General features: G+C 39.3%; 1 protein-coding gene across 3 annotated transcripts in view; it reads left to right on the top strand.

Annotated features, from left to right (window-relative positions):
* Window positions 1-377: 377 nt before the first annotated feature.
* LOC102418157 (guanylate-binding protein 6) overlaps window positions 378-17,444 on the top strand; it is a 29,872-nt gene continuing 12,805 nt past the window's right edge. The window contains exons 1-5 of one of the 3 annotated variants that reach the window (XM_014459560.2): window positions 378-553; window positions 11,317-11,520; window positions 12,450-12,577; window positions 14,456-14,565; window positions 14,782-14,978. In XM_014459560.2, the coding sequence (XP_014315046.1) occupies window positions 11,331-11,520; window positions 12,450-12,577; window positions 14,456-14,565; window positions 14,782-14,978 (625 nt within the window). In that variant the 5' untranslated portion in view covers window positions 378-553; window positions 11,317-11,330. Of the gene's footprint in view, window positions 554-11,316; window positions 11,521-12,449; window positions 12,578-14,453; window positions 14,566-14,781; window positions 15,009-17,444 lie in introns of those variants that run through there. The other 2 variants (XM_023757612.1, XM_023757613.1) reach the window with 2 other exon arrangements.

Here is a 17,444-nt window from a genome sequence, read left to right as displayed (position 1 = left end):
GATTGGGAAAATAGGAGAGTTTTATGCACACGGTTATTGATAATGAAAAAGGATAAATTAAAAATAAAAGTTTTTCAAAAAGCCAGAAAAGAAAAGGCAGTCATAGCATAAAATTAAAACAACAACAGTAAGAAACACCTTATTGCCTTTCCAAAGTACCTCTGAGAGACAGGCTGCAGACCTGTCAGCCTGCTGTTACTAGCTCACATTCAGCCCTGCAGCTGTGTTCACTGTGGGGTCAGGGAACACAAGCCCCATGAGGAGGCGGTGCCAGCCTGGGATTTCGGAGCTGGATATGAAAGAAATGTCATCACCCTGCATGCCTTCCAGGGTAGGGGGAGAGGAGATAAAAATCCAGCACGTAACTTCCCAGAAAAGTATGTGTCCTTTCGATTTCGGTTCTTCTCAACCACACTGAAAACTGCTTCGCTGTAACATCCGGCTTGATTTTCAGCTTCTAAAGAGAACTGTGAGCACCCTGGGGAGCCAGACTCAGGAGGAGTGAGGCAGCTCGAGGCAAGAACTTATCCGCTATCTGCAGCTTAGGAGAAAGGTAAGTTCACTCAGAGACTTGGATTTCCTTGCACATGTTCATTAAGTAACATCAACAATAACATCAGCCTTGGAGGCAGCTGGCCGACGGTGCGGGCAGAGGAGGGGTGACCTGCGGGACTATAAGCTGGGGGCAGCTCAGCCCCTCTGTTTGGTTGGAAGGCTGCTGCAGGGCAGCAGTGGACACAGCTTGTTCCTGGGCTGGGCTGCTCCCTCTTGGGCACCCTCCCAGGCTGCACAAAGAGCCCTGCCTGGGAGGAGGAGGAGTGCATCCTACATCACCTGCTTGAAGGGGCTGAAGTCCTTTCTGTGACTGAGGAACAAAACTTCCCTTTCCTAAGAAGCGCTGGTTGCAGTCACTTCCTCCATCTTCCTCCTCCCCATCTCACACATTTCCCTGATGTCTGTGGGACATTGAAAAAACAGAGAGATTATCCTTACCCTGCAATTTAAATATTAAAACATTCTTTATTGTATAAACTGTATTTAGAGTTCCCAAGTTCTATAAAGTGGTATTTAGATGAAGTACTTCATTCTCACATATTTTAATCAACTATTAAAAATAACTATAAGGTCTAAGATGGGTTTTATTCTGCAGTTTCCAAGTGTTTAGACCCTACCAAAAAATTACATCAATTATTGTTTTTAGGTTCAGTTGTTTTGCTGAGTACTCTGTAAGAATGAAAACAAAATTCCTCAGCTTTTTTTTTTTTAAACTTCTGTAAAGTAGCAACAGAAAAGTTGGAGGAAGAGAGGGAGCAAGGAGGAGTGAGAAGGATCTGGGAGTTTGTTCTGTGACACACTGACCTGAGGAGCTGTGGGACAGAAGTGGGAATTCAACTTGCTTTTGCAAGCAACTTGGTCCTGAGCTTAAGCCTCTCAATTTCTGATTCAAAATGGACTGAGCAATGGAGAGGTAGGGACACCTGTAACCTGGTAGCCTGAACTACAGGGCTCAGTTGCTGGCTTTAGCAACTGTAGTTTTGATGTGACAGCCTAGTAGGACTTCACATAACCAGGACAGCAGCAAGTGTAGCAGACAATGTGGGTGCATGGAGAGATGAGAGATTAGGGTCTTCTGGCTGCTTAATGGGATGGGGTGGGGCATGGAGGCAGCTTCTTCATGCATGAGCTCAGTGTTCCTCGTTGTAATGTCACTAGGTTGGACTTGTGGTCCTATTCTAATTCCACATTAGACTCACTGCTTACACAACATTTTAAATTTTACATTTTTAGTTAATTTAATTTTTTTCTCAAGAGCATACTTGGCTCAGAGAGCTCTGGGATGCCTTTATTTATTTGATGGAAAAAGAGAAAGAGGAAGGAAGGAAAAAACCAGTCAGACACAGATGGGCTGCATTATGATTGTGGCCTCACCCCCAGCTCCCAGTCAGATCTTTAAAAGTTGGGAAAGGAGCAGGGTGTCTCATTACAAGGCTATAATTCACTGCTCAGGCTCAAACTAGCTTAGGACACTGCCCGGCTCAGCTTCATTCTTGGTATTGTCTGAAAATTAGGAAGGACCAGCACAGCACTTCCTGGAATATAAGAAGTACTTTCTCCACCCTAACAAAGTCCTAGGTCAGACATGTCCAGGAATTATGCAGACCCACTTGATATTTTCACACGGATATTTTTTATTTATTTATAGAGTTTGTTTTATTTACCTTTTTCTGTATTGATTAAGGTCTTACTATGTGTCCTTGTTGCCCCATTGCCCCCTCCCCCCCGCTGGTGTTCTCACCCCCTCTAGTGTCCGTGTCCATTGGATAGGCTTTTATGCATGCATACAAGTCCTTTGGTTGATCTCTCCCCCTTACCCCCACCCTCCCCTGCCTTTCCTCTGTGTCTGGAAGGTCTGATCCATGCTTCTCTGTCTCTGGATCTGTTTTTGTTCATCAGTTTATGTTGTTCATTATATTCCACAAATGAGTGAGATCATGTGATATTTATCTTTCTCTGACTGACTTATTTCCCTTAGCCTAATGCTCTCCAGGTCCATCCATGCTGTTGCAAATGGTAGGAGTTCCTTCCTTTTTACAGCAGCATAGTATTCCATCCTGTAGATGTACCACCATTTTTTTTCTAAAGTTTTACATATGTCTTCTTTTTCCCCAATTGACCCCCTCCCCCATCCCTTTTCAGCTCCAGCAAGCCCTCACCGCCCCAGTGTCTGTGTCCATAGGTTATGCTAATATGCATGCATATAAGTCCTTTGGTTGCTCTCTAAACGCCCCCCTTCCCTACCATTTGTCTCTAGATTGATCTTTTTCTGTACATCAAATTATGTTGATCATTACATCCCACATATGAATGAGATCATGTGATATTTATCTTTTTCTGACTGGCTTATTTTGCTTAGCATAATTCCCTCCAGTTCCATCCATGCTGTTGCAAATGATGAAAGTTCCTTTTTTAAAAAATATATATATTTTATTGATTTTTTTACAGAGAGGAAGGGAGAGGAATAGAGAGTTAGAAACATCCATCAGCTGCCTCCTGCACACTCCCCACTGGGTATGTGCCTGCAACCAAGGTACATGCCCTTGACCGGAATCAAACCTGGGACCCTTGAGTCCGCAGGCCAATGCTCTATCCACTGAGCCAAACCGGTTATGGCAAGTTCCTTCTTTTTAATAGCGGCATAGTATTCCATTGTGTAGATTGTGCCACCATTTTTAAATCCACTCATCTGTTGATGGGCACTTTGGCTGTTTCCAAATCTTAGCTATTGTAAATTGTGCTGCTATGAACATAGGGGTGCATATATCCTTTCTGATTGGTGTTTCTAGTTTCTTGGAATATATTCCTAGAAGTGGGATCACTGGGGCAAATAGGAGTTCCACTGTTAGTTTTTGAAAAAACTCAATACTCTTCTTCAAAGTGGCTGCACCAGTCTGCATTCCCACCTGCAGTGCACGAGGGTTCCTTTTTCCTCCGAATCCTCGCCAGCACTTGTCCTTTGTTGATTTGTTGATGATAGCCATTCTGACAGGTGTGAGATGATACCTCATTGTCATTTTGAATTGCATCACTCAGAAGATTAGTGACTTTGAGCATGGTTTCATATGTCTCCTGGCCTCCTCTATGTCCTCTTTCGAAATGTGTGTATTTAGGTCTGATGCCTATTTTGTGATTGGATTGTTTACCTTCCCTTTGCTAAGTTGTATGAGTTCCCTATAAATGTTGGAGATTAAACCCTTATCGGTGATAACATTGGCAAATATGTTCTCCCATGCAGTGGACTTTCTTGTTGTTTTGTTGATGGTTTGTTTTGCTGTGCAGAAGCTTTTTATTTTGATGTCGTCCCATTTGCTTATTTTCTCTTTAGTTTCCATTGTCCTAAGAGCTGGATCTGTGAAGATTAATGCTTTGCCATATATCTGAGATTTTGCTGCCTATGGATCTCTCTAGGATTTTTATGGTTTCTCATCTTACGTTTAAGTCCTTTATCCATTTTGAGTTTATTTTTGTGTATGGTGTACATTGGTGGTCTATTTAATTTTTTTGCATGTATCTGTCCAATTTTCCCAACACCATTTATTGAAGTGACTATCTTGACTCCATTGTATGTTCTTGCCTCCTTTGTCAAATATTAATTGAGCATATTGGTTTGGGTTGGTTTCTGCATTCTCTATTCTATTCCATTGGTCTATATGTCTGTACTTGTGCAAGTACCAGGTCATTTTGAGAACATTGGCCTTGTAATACAGCTTGATATCTGGTATTGAGATCTCTCCTACTTTGTTCTTCTTTCTTAGGATTGCAGCTATTCAGGGCCTTATTTTATTCTACATGCATTTTTTGGATAGTTTTTTCTAGGTCTGTGAAATATGCCATTGTTATTTTAATGGTAAATGCATTGAATCTATAGATTGCTTTGGGTAATATGAACATTTAATGATGTTGATTCTATCAATGCATCATCATGGTATATTATTCCATTAATGTCTTCCTCTATCTCTTTTTTCAGTGTCCTGTAGTTTTCTGAGTAGAGGTCTTTTACCTCCTTAGTTAAGTTTATTCACTTTTTTGGTGCAATGGTAAATAGGGTTGTTTTTTTAAATCTCTCTTCCTGTAAGTTCACTATTGGTGTATCAAAATGCCATAAATTTCTGTGTGTTAATTTTGTATCCTGCTAAATTGCCAAATTCATTTATTAAGTCAAATAATTTTTTGATGGAGTCTTTAGATTTTTCTATGTACAGTATCATGTCATCTGTGAATAATAACAGTTTTACTTCTTCTTTTCCAATTTGGATGCCTTTATTTCATCTTCTTCTCTTATCGCTATGGTTAACACTTCCAGTACTATGTCGAAGAGGAGTGGTGAATGTGGGCACCTCTGTCTTTTCCTGTTCTTAAGTGAAATAGTTTTAGTTTTTGCCCATTGAATATATATGATGTTGGCTGTAGGTTTGTCATATAATGCTTTCTTTAGGTTGAGGTATGATCCCTCTATTCCCTTTGCTGAGGGTTTTTATCAAGAAATGGTGTTGGATTTTGTTAAATGCTTTTTCTGCATCAATTGATAGGACTATGTGATTTTTATCTCTCAATTTGTTTATGTGATATATCATTTTTATTGATTTTTAGATATTGTGCCATCCTTGCATTCCTGGGACAAATTCTACTTGGCCATGGTGTATGATATTTCTGATGTACTGCTGGATCCTATTTGCTAGAATTTTGTTGAGGATTTTGTCATCAATGTTCATGAGGGATATTGGCCTGTAATTCTCTTTCTTTGTGTTGTCTTTATACGATTTTGGTATTAGGGTAATGTTGGCTTCATAGAATGAGCTTGGAAGTGTTCCTTCCTCTTGAATTGTTTGGAATAGTCTGAGGAGCATAGGTTTTATTTCTTCTTTGAGTGTTTGGTAAAACTCTCCTGTGAAGCCGTCTGGTCCAGGGCTTTTGTTTGCTGGAAGGTTTTTCATGACTGCTTCAATTTCCTTCATAATTATTGGCTTATTGAGATTTTTAGATTCTTCCTGATTGAGTTTTGGAAGGTTGCATTTTTCTAGGAATATGTCCATTTCCTCTAGGTTGTCTAGTTGTTGGACTACAGTTGTTCCTAGTATTTTTTTACAATCCTTTGTATTTCTGTGGAGTCTGTTGTTATTTCGCCTCTATCATTTCTGATTTTGTTTATTTGGGTCCTCTCTCTTTGCTTCTTGGTGAGCCTGGCTAGAGGTTCATCAATCTTGTTCATCCTTTCAAAGAACCAGCACTTGGTTTCATTGATCTTATGTATTGTTTTTTTTTTTGGTCTCTATGTCATTTATATTTCTGCTCTGATCTTTACTGGTATTATCTCCTTCCTTCTGCTCTCTCTGGGCTTTTCTTGTTACTCACTTTCTAATTCTTTAATTTGTAGAGTTAGATAATTTATTACCAGTTTTACTTCTTTTGTGTTTTTTGAGGTAGGCCTGTAGAGCTATAACCTTCGTTCTCATGATTGCTTTCACTGTGTCCATAGATTTTGAGTTGGTGTGTTTTCATTGTAATTTGTTTCTAGGATTTTTTTATTTCTTCTTTGATCTCTTTGGTAATCCAATCATTGTTTATTATTATGCTATTCAGCCTCTAAGTGTTTGAATTTTTTTATTGTTTTTATTGGGGTTTATTTCTAACATTATGCCATTGTAGTCTGAGAAAATGCTTGATATGATTTCAATCTTCTTAAATTTGGAGAGACTTTGCCTGTGACCCAATATGTGGTCTATCTTTGAAAATGTTCCATGTGTACTTGAGAAGAACATATATTTTGTGGCTTTGAGGTGAAATGTTCTGATGATGTCAACTAATTCCTTCTGATCTAGTGAGTCATTTAGGATTGATGTTTCTTTGCTGATTTTTTGTCAGGAGGATTTATTCAGTGATGTCAGTGGGGTATTAAAGTCCCCTGCTATGATTGTATTGTTGTTGATCTCTCCCTTGATATCTTCCAGGAGTTTTTGGGTGCATATATGTTTACCAGGGTTTTATCCTCTTGTTGTATCAATCCCTTTAGTATTATGACGTGGCCTTACCTATCTATTGTTATGGTCTTTACTTTGAGGCCTATTTTGTCAGATTTAAGTATTACTACCTCAGCTTTTTTTTCATTTCCATTTAGCCTGAAATATATTTCTCCATCCCTTCACTTTCAGTCTGTGTGAGTCCCTTGTTCTGAGGTGGGTATCTTATAGACAGCATATATATGGGTCATGTTTTCTTATCCACTCAGCCACTTGATGTCTTTTGATTGAAACATTTAGTACATTTACTTTTTATAGAAGTGAGATCATCTTTATACAGGCACATCCCCAGACAATCAGCAAGCCCAATAACAACAAAGGTCAGCTTTTATTGACTGTGTTACAAAAGAGCCAGTTTATTCAAAAGACCAAAGCCCATGTCATCATCAGACTCCTTAGATTCATCTTTCTTTGCTTCCACTTTCTTCTCCTCAGCTGGGGCAGCAGAGGTGGAAGGGGAAGGACCTCCTGCTGGTGCAGCACTAACTGCAGGGGCAGGTCCAGCAGCCCCTATATTGCAGATGAGACTCATTGGCCAGAGCCTTTGCAAACAAGCCTGGCCAGAAAGGTTCAACATTTACACCAGCTGCTTTAATGAGGGCAATGATCTTATCCTCCATCACTGTCACTTCATAGTTGTGCAGGATCAGGGCCAAGTAGATGCAGGCGAGCTCAGAGACTGAGGCCATGGTGAGGTCGAGAGCTGGGTGAGTGCTGCCAGGAGCAGTACTAGTCCCCGGATGAAATTAGGGCCTCATCCCAACGAGGCCTTAGCTTCCTCGGGAGAACCAAACACCTTACAGGCAGCTGGGGAAAGGGCAGTCCATTTACTTTTAAAGTTATTATTGATGGGTACTTGTTTGTAGCCATTTTTATTTTTGTGCCTGTGTTCCTTCTTCCTTCTTTATTTCTTCTTTTTAAACCAGGCCCTTTAGCATTTCTTGCATTGCTGGCTTAGTAGTGATAAACTCCCTTAGCATTTCTTTTTCTGTGAAGCTCCCTATTTCCCCTTCAATTTTGATAGAGTATTCTTAGATTCAGTCCCATGCTTTGCCTCCCTTTGTAAATTTCCTTCCATTCTTTTCTGGCCTGATGTGTTTTTGTTGAGACATCATTTGATAATCTAATGGGGGATCCCTTATAAGTAACTTTCTGTCTCTTTCTTGCAGCCTTTAAGATTCTCTTTGTCCTGAACATTTGCCATCATAATTATGAGGTGTCTTGGTGTGGGTCTTTTTGGGTTCATATTGTTTGGGACTCTCTCTACTTGTGTGACTTTTTTCTTCCCTAAATCAGGGAAGTTTTCTGACATTATTACTTCGAATAGTTTTTCTAACCCTTGTTCGTCTTCTTGTCACTCTGGCACCCCAATTATTTGTATGTTGCTTTTTTTTTAATTAAATCTTTATTGTTCAGATTATTACATTAGTTACTCTTTTTTTCCCACCATAACTCCCCTCCACCCAGTTCCCACCCCACCCTCCGCCCTCACTCCCCACCCACTGTCCTCATCCATAGGTGCACGTTTATTGTCTAATCTCTTCACTCACCCCCACACCCCTTTCCCTTGCCCCAAGAATAGTCAGTCCATTCCCATTCTATGTCCCTGATTCTATTACAATCACCAGTTTATACTGTTCATCAGATTATTTATTCACTTGATTTTTAGATTCACTTGTTGATAGATGTGTATTTGTTGTTCATAATTTGTATCTTTACCTTTTTCTTCTTCTTCCGCTTCTTACAGGATACCTTTCAGCATTTCATATAATACTGGTTTGGTGGTGATGAACTCCTTTAGCTTTTTCTTATCTGTGAAGCTCTTTATCTGGCCTTCAATTCTGAATGATAGCTTTGCTGGATAAAGTAGTCTTGGTTGTAGGTTCTTGGTATTCATCACTTTGAATATTTCTTGCCACTCCCTTCTGGCCTGCATAGTTTCTGTTGAGAAATCAGCTGACTGTCGTATGGGTACTCCCTTGTAGGTAACTGATTTTCTTTCTCTTGCTGCTTTTAGGATTCTCTCTTTGTCTTTTGCTCTTGGCATTTTAGTTATGATGTGTCTTGGTGTGGTCCTCTTTGGGTTCCTTTTGTTTGGGGTTCTCTGTGCTTCCTGGACTTGGAAGTCTATTCCTTTCACCAGGTAGGGGAAGTTTTCTGTCATTATTTCTTCAAATAGGTTTTCAATATCTTGCTCTCTCTCATCTTCTGGCACCCCTATAATTCGGATGTTGGTACGCTTGAAGCTGTCCCAGAGGCTCCTTACACTATCTTCATATTTTTGGATTCTTTTTTCATTTTGCTTTTCCAGTTGGGTGTTTTTTGCTTCTTTGTATTTCAAATCTTTGACTTGATTCTTGCGATCCTCTGGTCTGCTGTTGGGAGTCTGTATAATGTTCTTTATTTCAGTCAGTGTATGCTTAATTTCTAGTTGGTCCTTTATCACAACATCGAGGGTCTCATTAGATTTCTTGAGGATCTCACTACATTTATCGCGGTCTCAGTCTTCTTGAAGATCTCACTACATTTATCGGCAGTCTCACCAGTCTTTTCGAGGGCCTTATTAAATTTATCTGCGGCTTCTAGACAGTTCTTTAAAGACCTTAAAAGTGTGATTTTGAACTCTATATCCAACAGTTTGCTTTCTTCCAATTCTGTCGTTTGTGTCCTGTTTCTTTGTCTCGGCATTTTTTATGCTTCGCTGTGTCGATAGAGTGCCTTTCTGTACTAAGTGTCCCAATTACCTGAGGTAGACACTCTTGGTGCACACCCTTGTGGGCTTTGTGCACAGTCTTGTTGTAGTTAAGCCTTGATTGTTGTAGTTATCACTGTGAGGAATTGACCTCCAGGCCAATTGGCTGTGAGAATCAGCTGTGTCTGCAGTGGGAGAACTTCTGTGCTGGAGACACCCCTCTGGGGCTAGACTTGCTTCGATGGGGCTTTGGTGCTCACTGAGTCTGCCCCCTGAGTGTGTCTTTTATGCTTCCACGGAGCTGCAAACTGGATGGTCCCACTCTGACCTCTGGGCTTCCTGGCTCCTGGATCTCTAGGGAGGTGCTAATCTAGCCTTTGCCTGAGGCTATCCAGCAAAAGTCTCCCTGCAGGGCTTGGGTGGGGCGGGTCCCATGGGATCAACAGGGCGGGGCTAGCAGTTATGGCTGCTCTAAGTCTTGCCCTCAGAGGCTCTGCTTCTCAGTGTCCCAGTAATCGCTGCAAGCCCCACGGAGAGAAAGCTGCCCTAGGGTTCTGACCGATGCCAGACAGTCCCGCTTCTCCAGTATGAGTCTGGGTCCGTGGAGACTCGCCCGAAACTGGAGCTCAGAGCCTATGACTCCCTCCCGATTGAAAACAACAACCGCGCCATCAGCAGCCAGCCCGCTCCGCATGCACTCCGAACCTTAGTATTTTACTTCAGCACTGCGCCTCCTCTAAGCCTCGGTATGCTTTTCTCTTTCCTCCTAGTTGTAGAACTTCCACTCAGCCAGCCTTCCTGTGGTTCTGGATGATGTTCGTTCCGTCTTTTAGTTGTATTTTTGAAGTGGTTGTTCGAGGCAGCAAACTCCAATGTTTACCTATGCCGCCATCTTGGTTTCTCCCTGTATGTTGCTTTGTTTCATGTTGTCCAAAAGCTCTCCTAGGCTCCCCTCCTGGCCTTTAATTTTTTTCTCCAATTGCAGTTCATTTTGGGCTTGTTTTACCGCCCTGTCTTCTAATTTGCTAATTCAGTTTTCTGCTTCTCCTAGTCCACTGTTGAAACTTTTCATAGTGCTTTTTATTGTAGCTATATCACCCTTTAGTTCCTCTAGATTCATACATAAGTTGTTGATTTTTTTTTTAATCACAAGGATATTTTTAACAGGACATGGAGGATACAAAAATAGGAAGATTTTTTGTTATTCTTTATTGATAGTTTTATTAATATATACTTTTTATTGACTTATAACATCAATCTATTTTTAAATTTTGATGCACACTTCATTTTGAAAAACAAAATAAATATCACATGACTCAGTTTCTCTAAACAGGGAATGACTGTAAAACTTTATGGCCAAAAGGATTTTGAGAACTTCTAAGAAAAGAGAAAAATCAAAAGCTGTTTCTCTTCTGGAACCCCAAACTCCTTCAGTTCCTTCAGTATCATAATTAGATATTACATTTTATTGGTCTGTCATATGTCAAACCAAATTGTCCAGCTAAATCCTCAGATTGTGATGAATACTAGTCATACTCATCAGTAGTTCTATAGCTGTCCTCAGCAACGGGGACCACGGGACAGAGAGAGGCATGAAACCTATGGCTTAAATTATCTTAGCTTTGTCCCCAGGTCGCTCTTGTCCCAGGCAGGTCCTTCCTCAGCATCCACCTCACTATCCTCTTAGCAGCTGGTTAAAACTCAGGGATGGGGACAGGATATTCACATGAGGTGATGGCTTTGCATCTCAGTGGTGACCCTGGCATAGGGTAGAGCCACCCAACTGCATTACAAGATGTGGCTGCCCAGCACCAGCAATAACATTCAATCTGAGGTCCTCACAGCATTGGGAACACTTTGGCCCTTGCAGAGGACACTGCAAGTATAAAACCAAAAAAAGATGAATTTTTCACTGCAGGGCTTGGCCTATGCTTACTGTGAAAAAAATAAGGTAAAACACTCCCATTGTCCTAAGATGATGGCTGCTATGCACAACTCTGCTTCAGTGAATAGCATTGTAAGCTTATTTCTACTGGGATGTTCTTTTAGGTTTGCAAGTTGCTATGGCATCTAGACCCAACATGACGGCCCCCATTTGCCTGGTGGAAAACAACAATGAGCATCTGTCAGTGAATCAGAAAGCTCTAGAGATTCTTGGCCAGATTTCTGAGCCAGTGGTGGTCGTGGCCATTGTAGGACTGTATCGAACAGGCAAATCCTACTTGATGAATCGGCTTGCAGGACGGAATCACGGTGAGTGGTGTCTCAGGCAGAAGACAATTCCTTGACTACAGCTATATCACAGTTTCATAGTTTTCTTCACTAGTCACATGAAGAAAGAGCTAAATTCCTTAATAAACCAATCTTCTATTTCTAATTCTTACTAATAAATTATGAGCTTAATTAGTCTTATCTCAGGCCAGGGCCAATCACAGCTTATTAGTTTTCTTCCCTGGTTACATGAAGAGAGAACTAAACTTCTCTCAATAAACCAAACTTCTAAGTCTAATTCTCATCACTAAATTATTAGCTTAATCTATTCTATTGCCATATTTATAGTTTTACTTCTGTTAAGGGAAATCCCTCCTAGTAATGCATAGACTCCTTCTTTTACCTGTGCCAACACTGGAGTCTTGAAATTGTGCCTCCTCTCTTGGTCATAACATGTTTTGCTCTCTCTATAGAATTTTGCTTTTCCCATGAATATATAGAGATAATTGCATTTCTATCACCATCTTTAAATATTTTTTGTGAGTTCACATCCCATTGTTGTTAACAACCTCTCCCACACCATTTGCCATTTTTATTGTTATCACTTTGATTGGAAAAATATTATCTGAATTTCTTTTTCTTTAGATGTCTCTCTTCTATTCACTTCTGTTTGCCCTTTACTGGACCATTCTTTAATATGCTCTTATTATGGTATTCAGTGACCTTTATTATGTCTGATTCATGGATGCACTTCACCTCCATTTTGAGCACTTACTGGGTATCATTTTCACTGTTAACATTCATCTCCTCCTTCAAATATATAACACACAAAGTAAAGTATTCTTACAAAATAGAGAAAGCACCATCTTATATTCTGGGGTAATTGCATTCCCAAAAGTCTGATTTTGTAGCCCCTTGGCTGCTTAGATTGTCTGTTGTCATTGTTGCTTGGGTCTCCCCTTCCTTTATAGGTTTCCCTCTGGGCTCTACGGTGCAGTCTAAAACCAAGGGCATCTGGATGTGGTGTGTGCCTCACCCCTGTAAGCCTGATTGCACTCTGGTCCTTCTGGATACTGAGGGCCTGGGCGATGTGGAAAAGGTAAGGCAAAGGGTCACAGATAAAATGTTTTCAACCTGGATTGTCTCATAGTGAACTTTTTAATTTAACTGCTTGATCTATTTGTGAAATCTAGAAATCGAACTATGTATCAGGCAAATGCTCGCTTGTTTGACTCTTATTTCTAGGTAAGGTGTCATGGTACATTGAGTAAATTTTTTCTATTTCTCAGCAATGCATGAATAATTGATTCAATTGCTGAGCACCATATTCCCCGGTCTCTAAGTTAAGTACTGTAGATACTAGTGACCCATATAAAAGCCCTGCCCTCAATAAGTCTTTGGTCATCTGGTAAAGTTCACCAAGTACTCACCAAGCTTTCTGGAAGACTTTGAGACACCTCTGAATGAGATGGTTCTATAAAAGATGGGTTTGTTTTACAACATTTTAAGATGGGTTTTTGATATTTTAGTTTTCTATTAAAGGGTAAAATGAATGATTTCTCCTTTTCAGCTTTAGTTTGAGACTTATTTGGAAATAGTACCTAAATTTCTACAACTTTTTATTTCTATCCAAAGAAGACTCATAAATTTTGTGTTTATTTTTATATATCAAACAGTCTTGCTGTTTGTATAACCTATTGTTTGTCATAAGTGCCACTTCTTATTGTAATCATTTTTTTTTCAATTGGGCTTTGGAATATAAATGGGCAAATAAGTATTTCCTTCCAAGTTTTTGTAGATATTTTCCACTTTTGCTCTGGGGAACAACTTTAGAGAGTGTTTGTAATAGAATGAAAAGTCTGTATTGTGCCGTTATTTAGACCTGCTGTATTTTATACAAACAAATTACCCCCTTCTTTAAGGTCCTTCATCTGGTTGCACTAGGCTCACTATCCAGCTTTAACTTCTTGACCTACCCTCTGTTCCAGTCAGAACAAATAACTCTATTTTATTGAAAAGACTTCTGTATGCGGCCATGTCTACTTTTGCTTCTGTGGGTCTTTCCATGTGCAGGATACCTTCACTTCTTCAAATTCACACTCTGCTAAGTCTTTAATTTTCAATCAAGATGCTGAGGAAGACTTTATGTTATGTAAAATTTTCCAAATTTCAGAGCTCTGGTCTTCCACGCTAGACTTGTAAATTTTAACTTAATGCTTTTTAAAATTTATATTTATTATTAAAAGTATTACATATTTTTCCCTTCTTCCCCTCCTATTGACCACATCTTTCTCACACCTATCCCCTCTGCAGGCCTTCAGCATGCTTTTGTCAATGTGCACGTTTTGTGCATATATGCATATAAGTTCTTTGGTTGATATTTTCTCGCCCTTCCCCCTTAATTTACTATTATAACTACAGGTTCCAAAGCTTATATACATTACTTTGATGTAGCATCCTATAGATATTATCCTTGTTATATTCCTTGCTAAAGGTGTTCATCAAGGTTTTGAAATAGTCACCTTGAAAGTAATATTTGTTATTTTAAACTGGTTTTTAATTTTAACAACAGTGAAAATATTCAGTAGTTTCCCATAAACACTTCTTGGATATATCCCCAGTTATGTTAACTATGGAATATTTTATATAGTTCATGACCAACAAATATATGTAGAATAAATATCTGCTAGTACCAGTCATTGAACCTAATAGCACACCAGGTGCTGCACTAAATTACTTTATATGTTATTTTATTTCATCCAATTCATTAAAAAGAAAACCCTGTGATGACAAAATCACAGTGACAAGTAATGTTTTTGTAATTGCTAAAGCTCATATGTATATTTATTCCCTTCTTCAAACTTACTTGTTTGCATGAGTATATTACCTGAAATAAAATGAAGGACTGTTAGACTTAGTGTCTGAATGAATTTCTATAGGGTAAACCCCTGAATGTCTTGCCCTAATGTACTTCCAGGGTGACCCTAAAAATGACTCGTGGATCTTTGCCCTGGCTGTGCTGCTATGTAGCAGCTTCGTCTACAACAGCATGAGCACCATCAACCACCAGGCCCTGGAGCAGCTGCAGTATCCTTCCAGGAACCCAGTCTCCATGTGTCATGGCTTCAATGGGAATGGAGTTCCAGTCAGTTTCTCCTTCCCTCTCACTTAGTTGCCTTTGGTAGACCAAAAGGAAGCAGAGTGAGAGTGTTTGTAATACTATTTTTTTCTTGTTTGTTTGTTTGAATTAGAGAAATGTGGGAATTGTGGGTAGAAAGTTAATTTTCCTTAGCGAGGTCCTAGTTACGTGACAGAGCTGACAGAACTCATTAGGGCAAAGTCCTCCCCTACACGAGATGGAATAGAAGATTCATCAGAGTTTGTGAGTTTCTTTCCAGACTTTGTCTGGGCCGTACGGGATTTCTCCCTGGAGCTGGAGTTAAATGGTCGTCCTATCACAGAAGATGAGTACCTGGAGAATGCCTTGAAGCTGGTTCCAGGTAACAGCATGGCTGGGCAGTGGATGGGAGGTAATAAACATGATTGGAGTTGCATTTGTACTTGAGACTAGAAGTCTGCAGAAATGGTGGCTGGGAATGAGTTGAAAAGTTCTATGGACTGAAGTTTAAGTTCACATAAGAAAAGTAGAGCCTAAAGTAGAGTAACACTATTCATAACCAATTTGTTCTTTACACATTGTAATTTAGTATCCAATTGTAACTTGAAACTGGTGCTAAAATCTTCTAAAGAGCAGTTACTTATGTTTATTATTTTAGCTTCTGCTTTTCTGTTTTGAGGAAAACAGCTGATCAAATACTTGTTTGGCATAAAATTACAATGAAAAGCCTACTAATGAAAAAATGTTTTTCATGTAATTAGACATAATTCTTCTAAAATGGGCATATAATTTTCTAATATCTTTATACATATGTTATTTATAAAAATGACTTTATGTTCTCATAAACCTGAAGTAGTATATTTTCTCTTTTCAATCTACCTATTTGTGTAATTTTTCATAATTATTAGAATATAATTTTAATTTCTATATCAAAGATTTTTTATTTTTAAATAATTTTATTTTTAGTTTAATTTTATTGTTTAAAGTATTACAAATAGTAGTGCTTAGGTCTTTTTTTCCTCATTGACCTCCCCCTGGCGTCCCTTATTCCCTGGCACATGCCCTCACCCTCACTCCCAGTGTCTTTTGTCCATTGGTTATGCTTATATGCATGTATACAAGTCCTTCGATTGATCTCTTACCTCTCCCCCCGACCCTCCCATGCCTTCCCACTGTAGCTTGACAGTCTGTTGGATGCTTCTTTGCCTCTGTATCTATTTTTGTTCATGGGTTTATAATGTTCTTTATATTCTACAAATAAGTGAGATCATGTGGTATTTATCTTTCACTGACTGGCTTATTTCACTTAGCATAATGCTCTCCAGTTCCATCCATGCTGTTGCAAATGGTAAGAGTTCCTTCTTTTTTATACAGCAGCATAATATTCCACTGTGTATATGTAACACCATTTTTTAATCCACTCATCGGCTGTTGGGCATATAGGCTGTTTCCAAATCTTAGCTACTGTGAATTGTGCTGCTATGAACATAGGGGTGCATATATCCTTTCTGATTGGTGTTTCTAGTTTCTTGGGATATATTCCTAGAAGTGGTATTACTGTATCAAATGAAAGTTTCATTTAATTTTTTGAGGAAACGCCGTACTGTTTTCCACAGTGACTGCACCAGTCTGCATTCCCACCAGCAGTGCACGAGTGTTCCTTTTTCTCCACATCCTCTCCAGCACTTGTCATTTGTTGATTTGTTGATGATAGCCATTCTGGCAGGTGTGAGATGGTACCTCATTGTTGTTTTGATGTGCATCTCTCAGATGATTAGTGACTTTGAGCATGTTTTCATAAGTCTCTTTGAGTTTCTGTATGTCCTCTATCGCAAAGTATCTATTTAGGTCCTTTGCCCATTTTGTGATTGGATCGTTTACCTTCCTTTTGTTAAGTTGTATGAGTTCCCTGTAAATGTTGGAGATTAAACCCTTATCAGAGATAACATAGGCAAATATGTTCTCCCAAGCAGTGGGCTTTCTTGTTGTTTTGTTAATGGTTTCTTTTGCTGTGCAGAACTTTTTATTTTGATGTAGTCCCATTAGTTTATTTTCTCTTTAGTTTCCATTGCCCTAGGAGCTGTATCAATGAAGATTTTGCTTTGACAAATGTCTCCTACTTTAGTGCCTATGGCTTCTTTAATATTTTTATGGCTTCCCATCTTATCTTTCAATCCTTTATCCATTTTGAGTTTATTTTGTGTATGGCATAAGTTGGAGGACTAGTTTAATTTTTTTGCATCTATCTGTACAATTTTCCCAACACCATTTATTGAAGAGACTATCTTGGCTCCATTGTATGTTCTTGCCTCCTTTGTCAAATATTAATTGAGCACAGTAACTTTGGTCAATTTCTGGGTTCTCTGTTCTGTTCCACTGGTCTATATGTCTGTTCTTGTGCCAGTACCAGGAAGTTTTGAGAACAGTGGCTTTGTTGTATAGCTTGATATCTGGTATTGAGGTCCCCTCCAACATTGTTCTTCTTTCTCAAGATTGTTGCAGCTATTTGGGATCTTTTTTTATTCCAGATGAATTTTTGGAGAGTCTTTCCTAGGTCTTTGAAGTATGTGTTTGGTATTTTAATGAGGATTGCATTGAATTTATAGATTGCTTTGAGTAGTTTGGTCATTTTAATGATGTTGATTCTACCAAATCCATGAACATGGTGTAGTCTTCCATTTGTTCATGTCTTCCTCTATCTCTTTTTCAGTGTCCTGATATTTTCTGAGTACAGGTTATTTATCTCACTGGTCCTCAAACTGTAGGTCACGACCCCTTTGGGGGTCCAACAACACTTTCACAGGGGTTGTCCTGATATCAGATATTTACAGTATGATTCATAACAGTA

This window comes from Myotis lucifugus, unplaced genomic scaffold (assembly GCF_000147115.1).
Source record: "Myotis lucifugus unplaced genomic scaffold, Myoluc2.0 scaffold_110, whole genome shotgun sequence".
Lineage (NCBI taxonomy): Eukaryota > Metazoa > Chordata > Mammalia > Chiroptera > Vespertilionidae > Myotis > Myotis lucifugus.
This window is presented reverse-complemented; position numbering and strand designations above follow the sequence as displayed.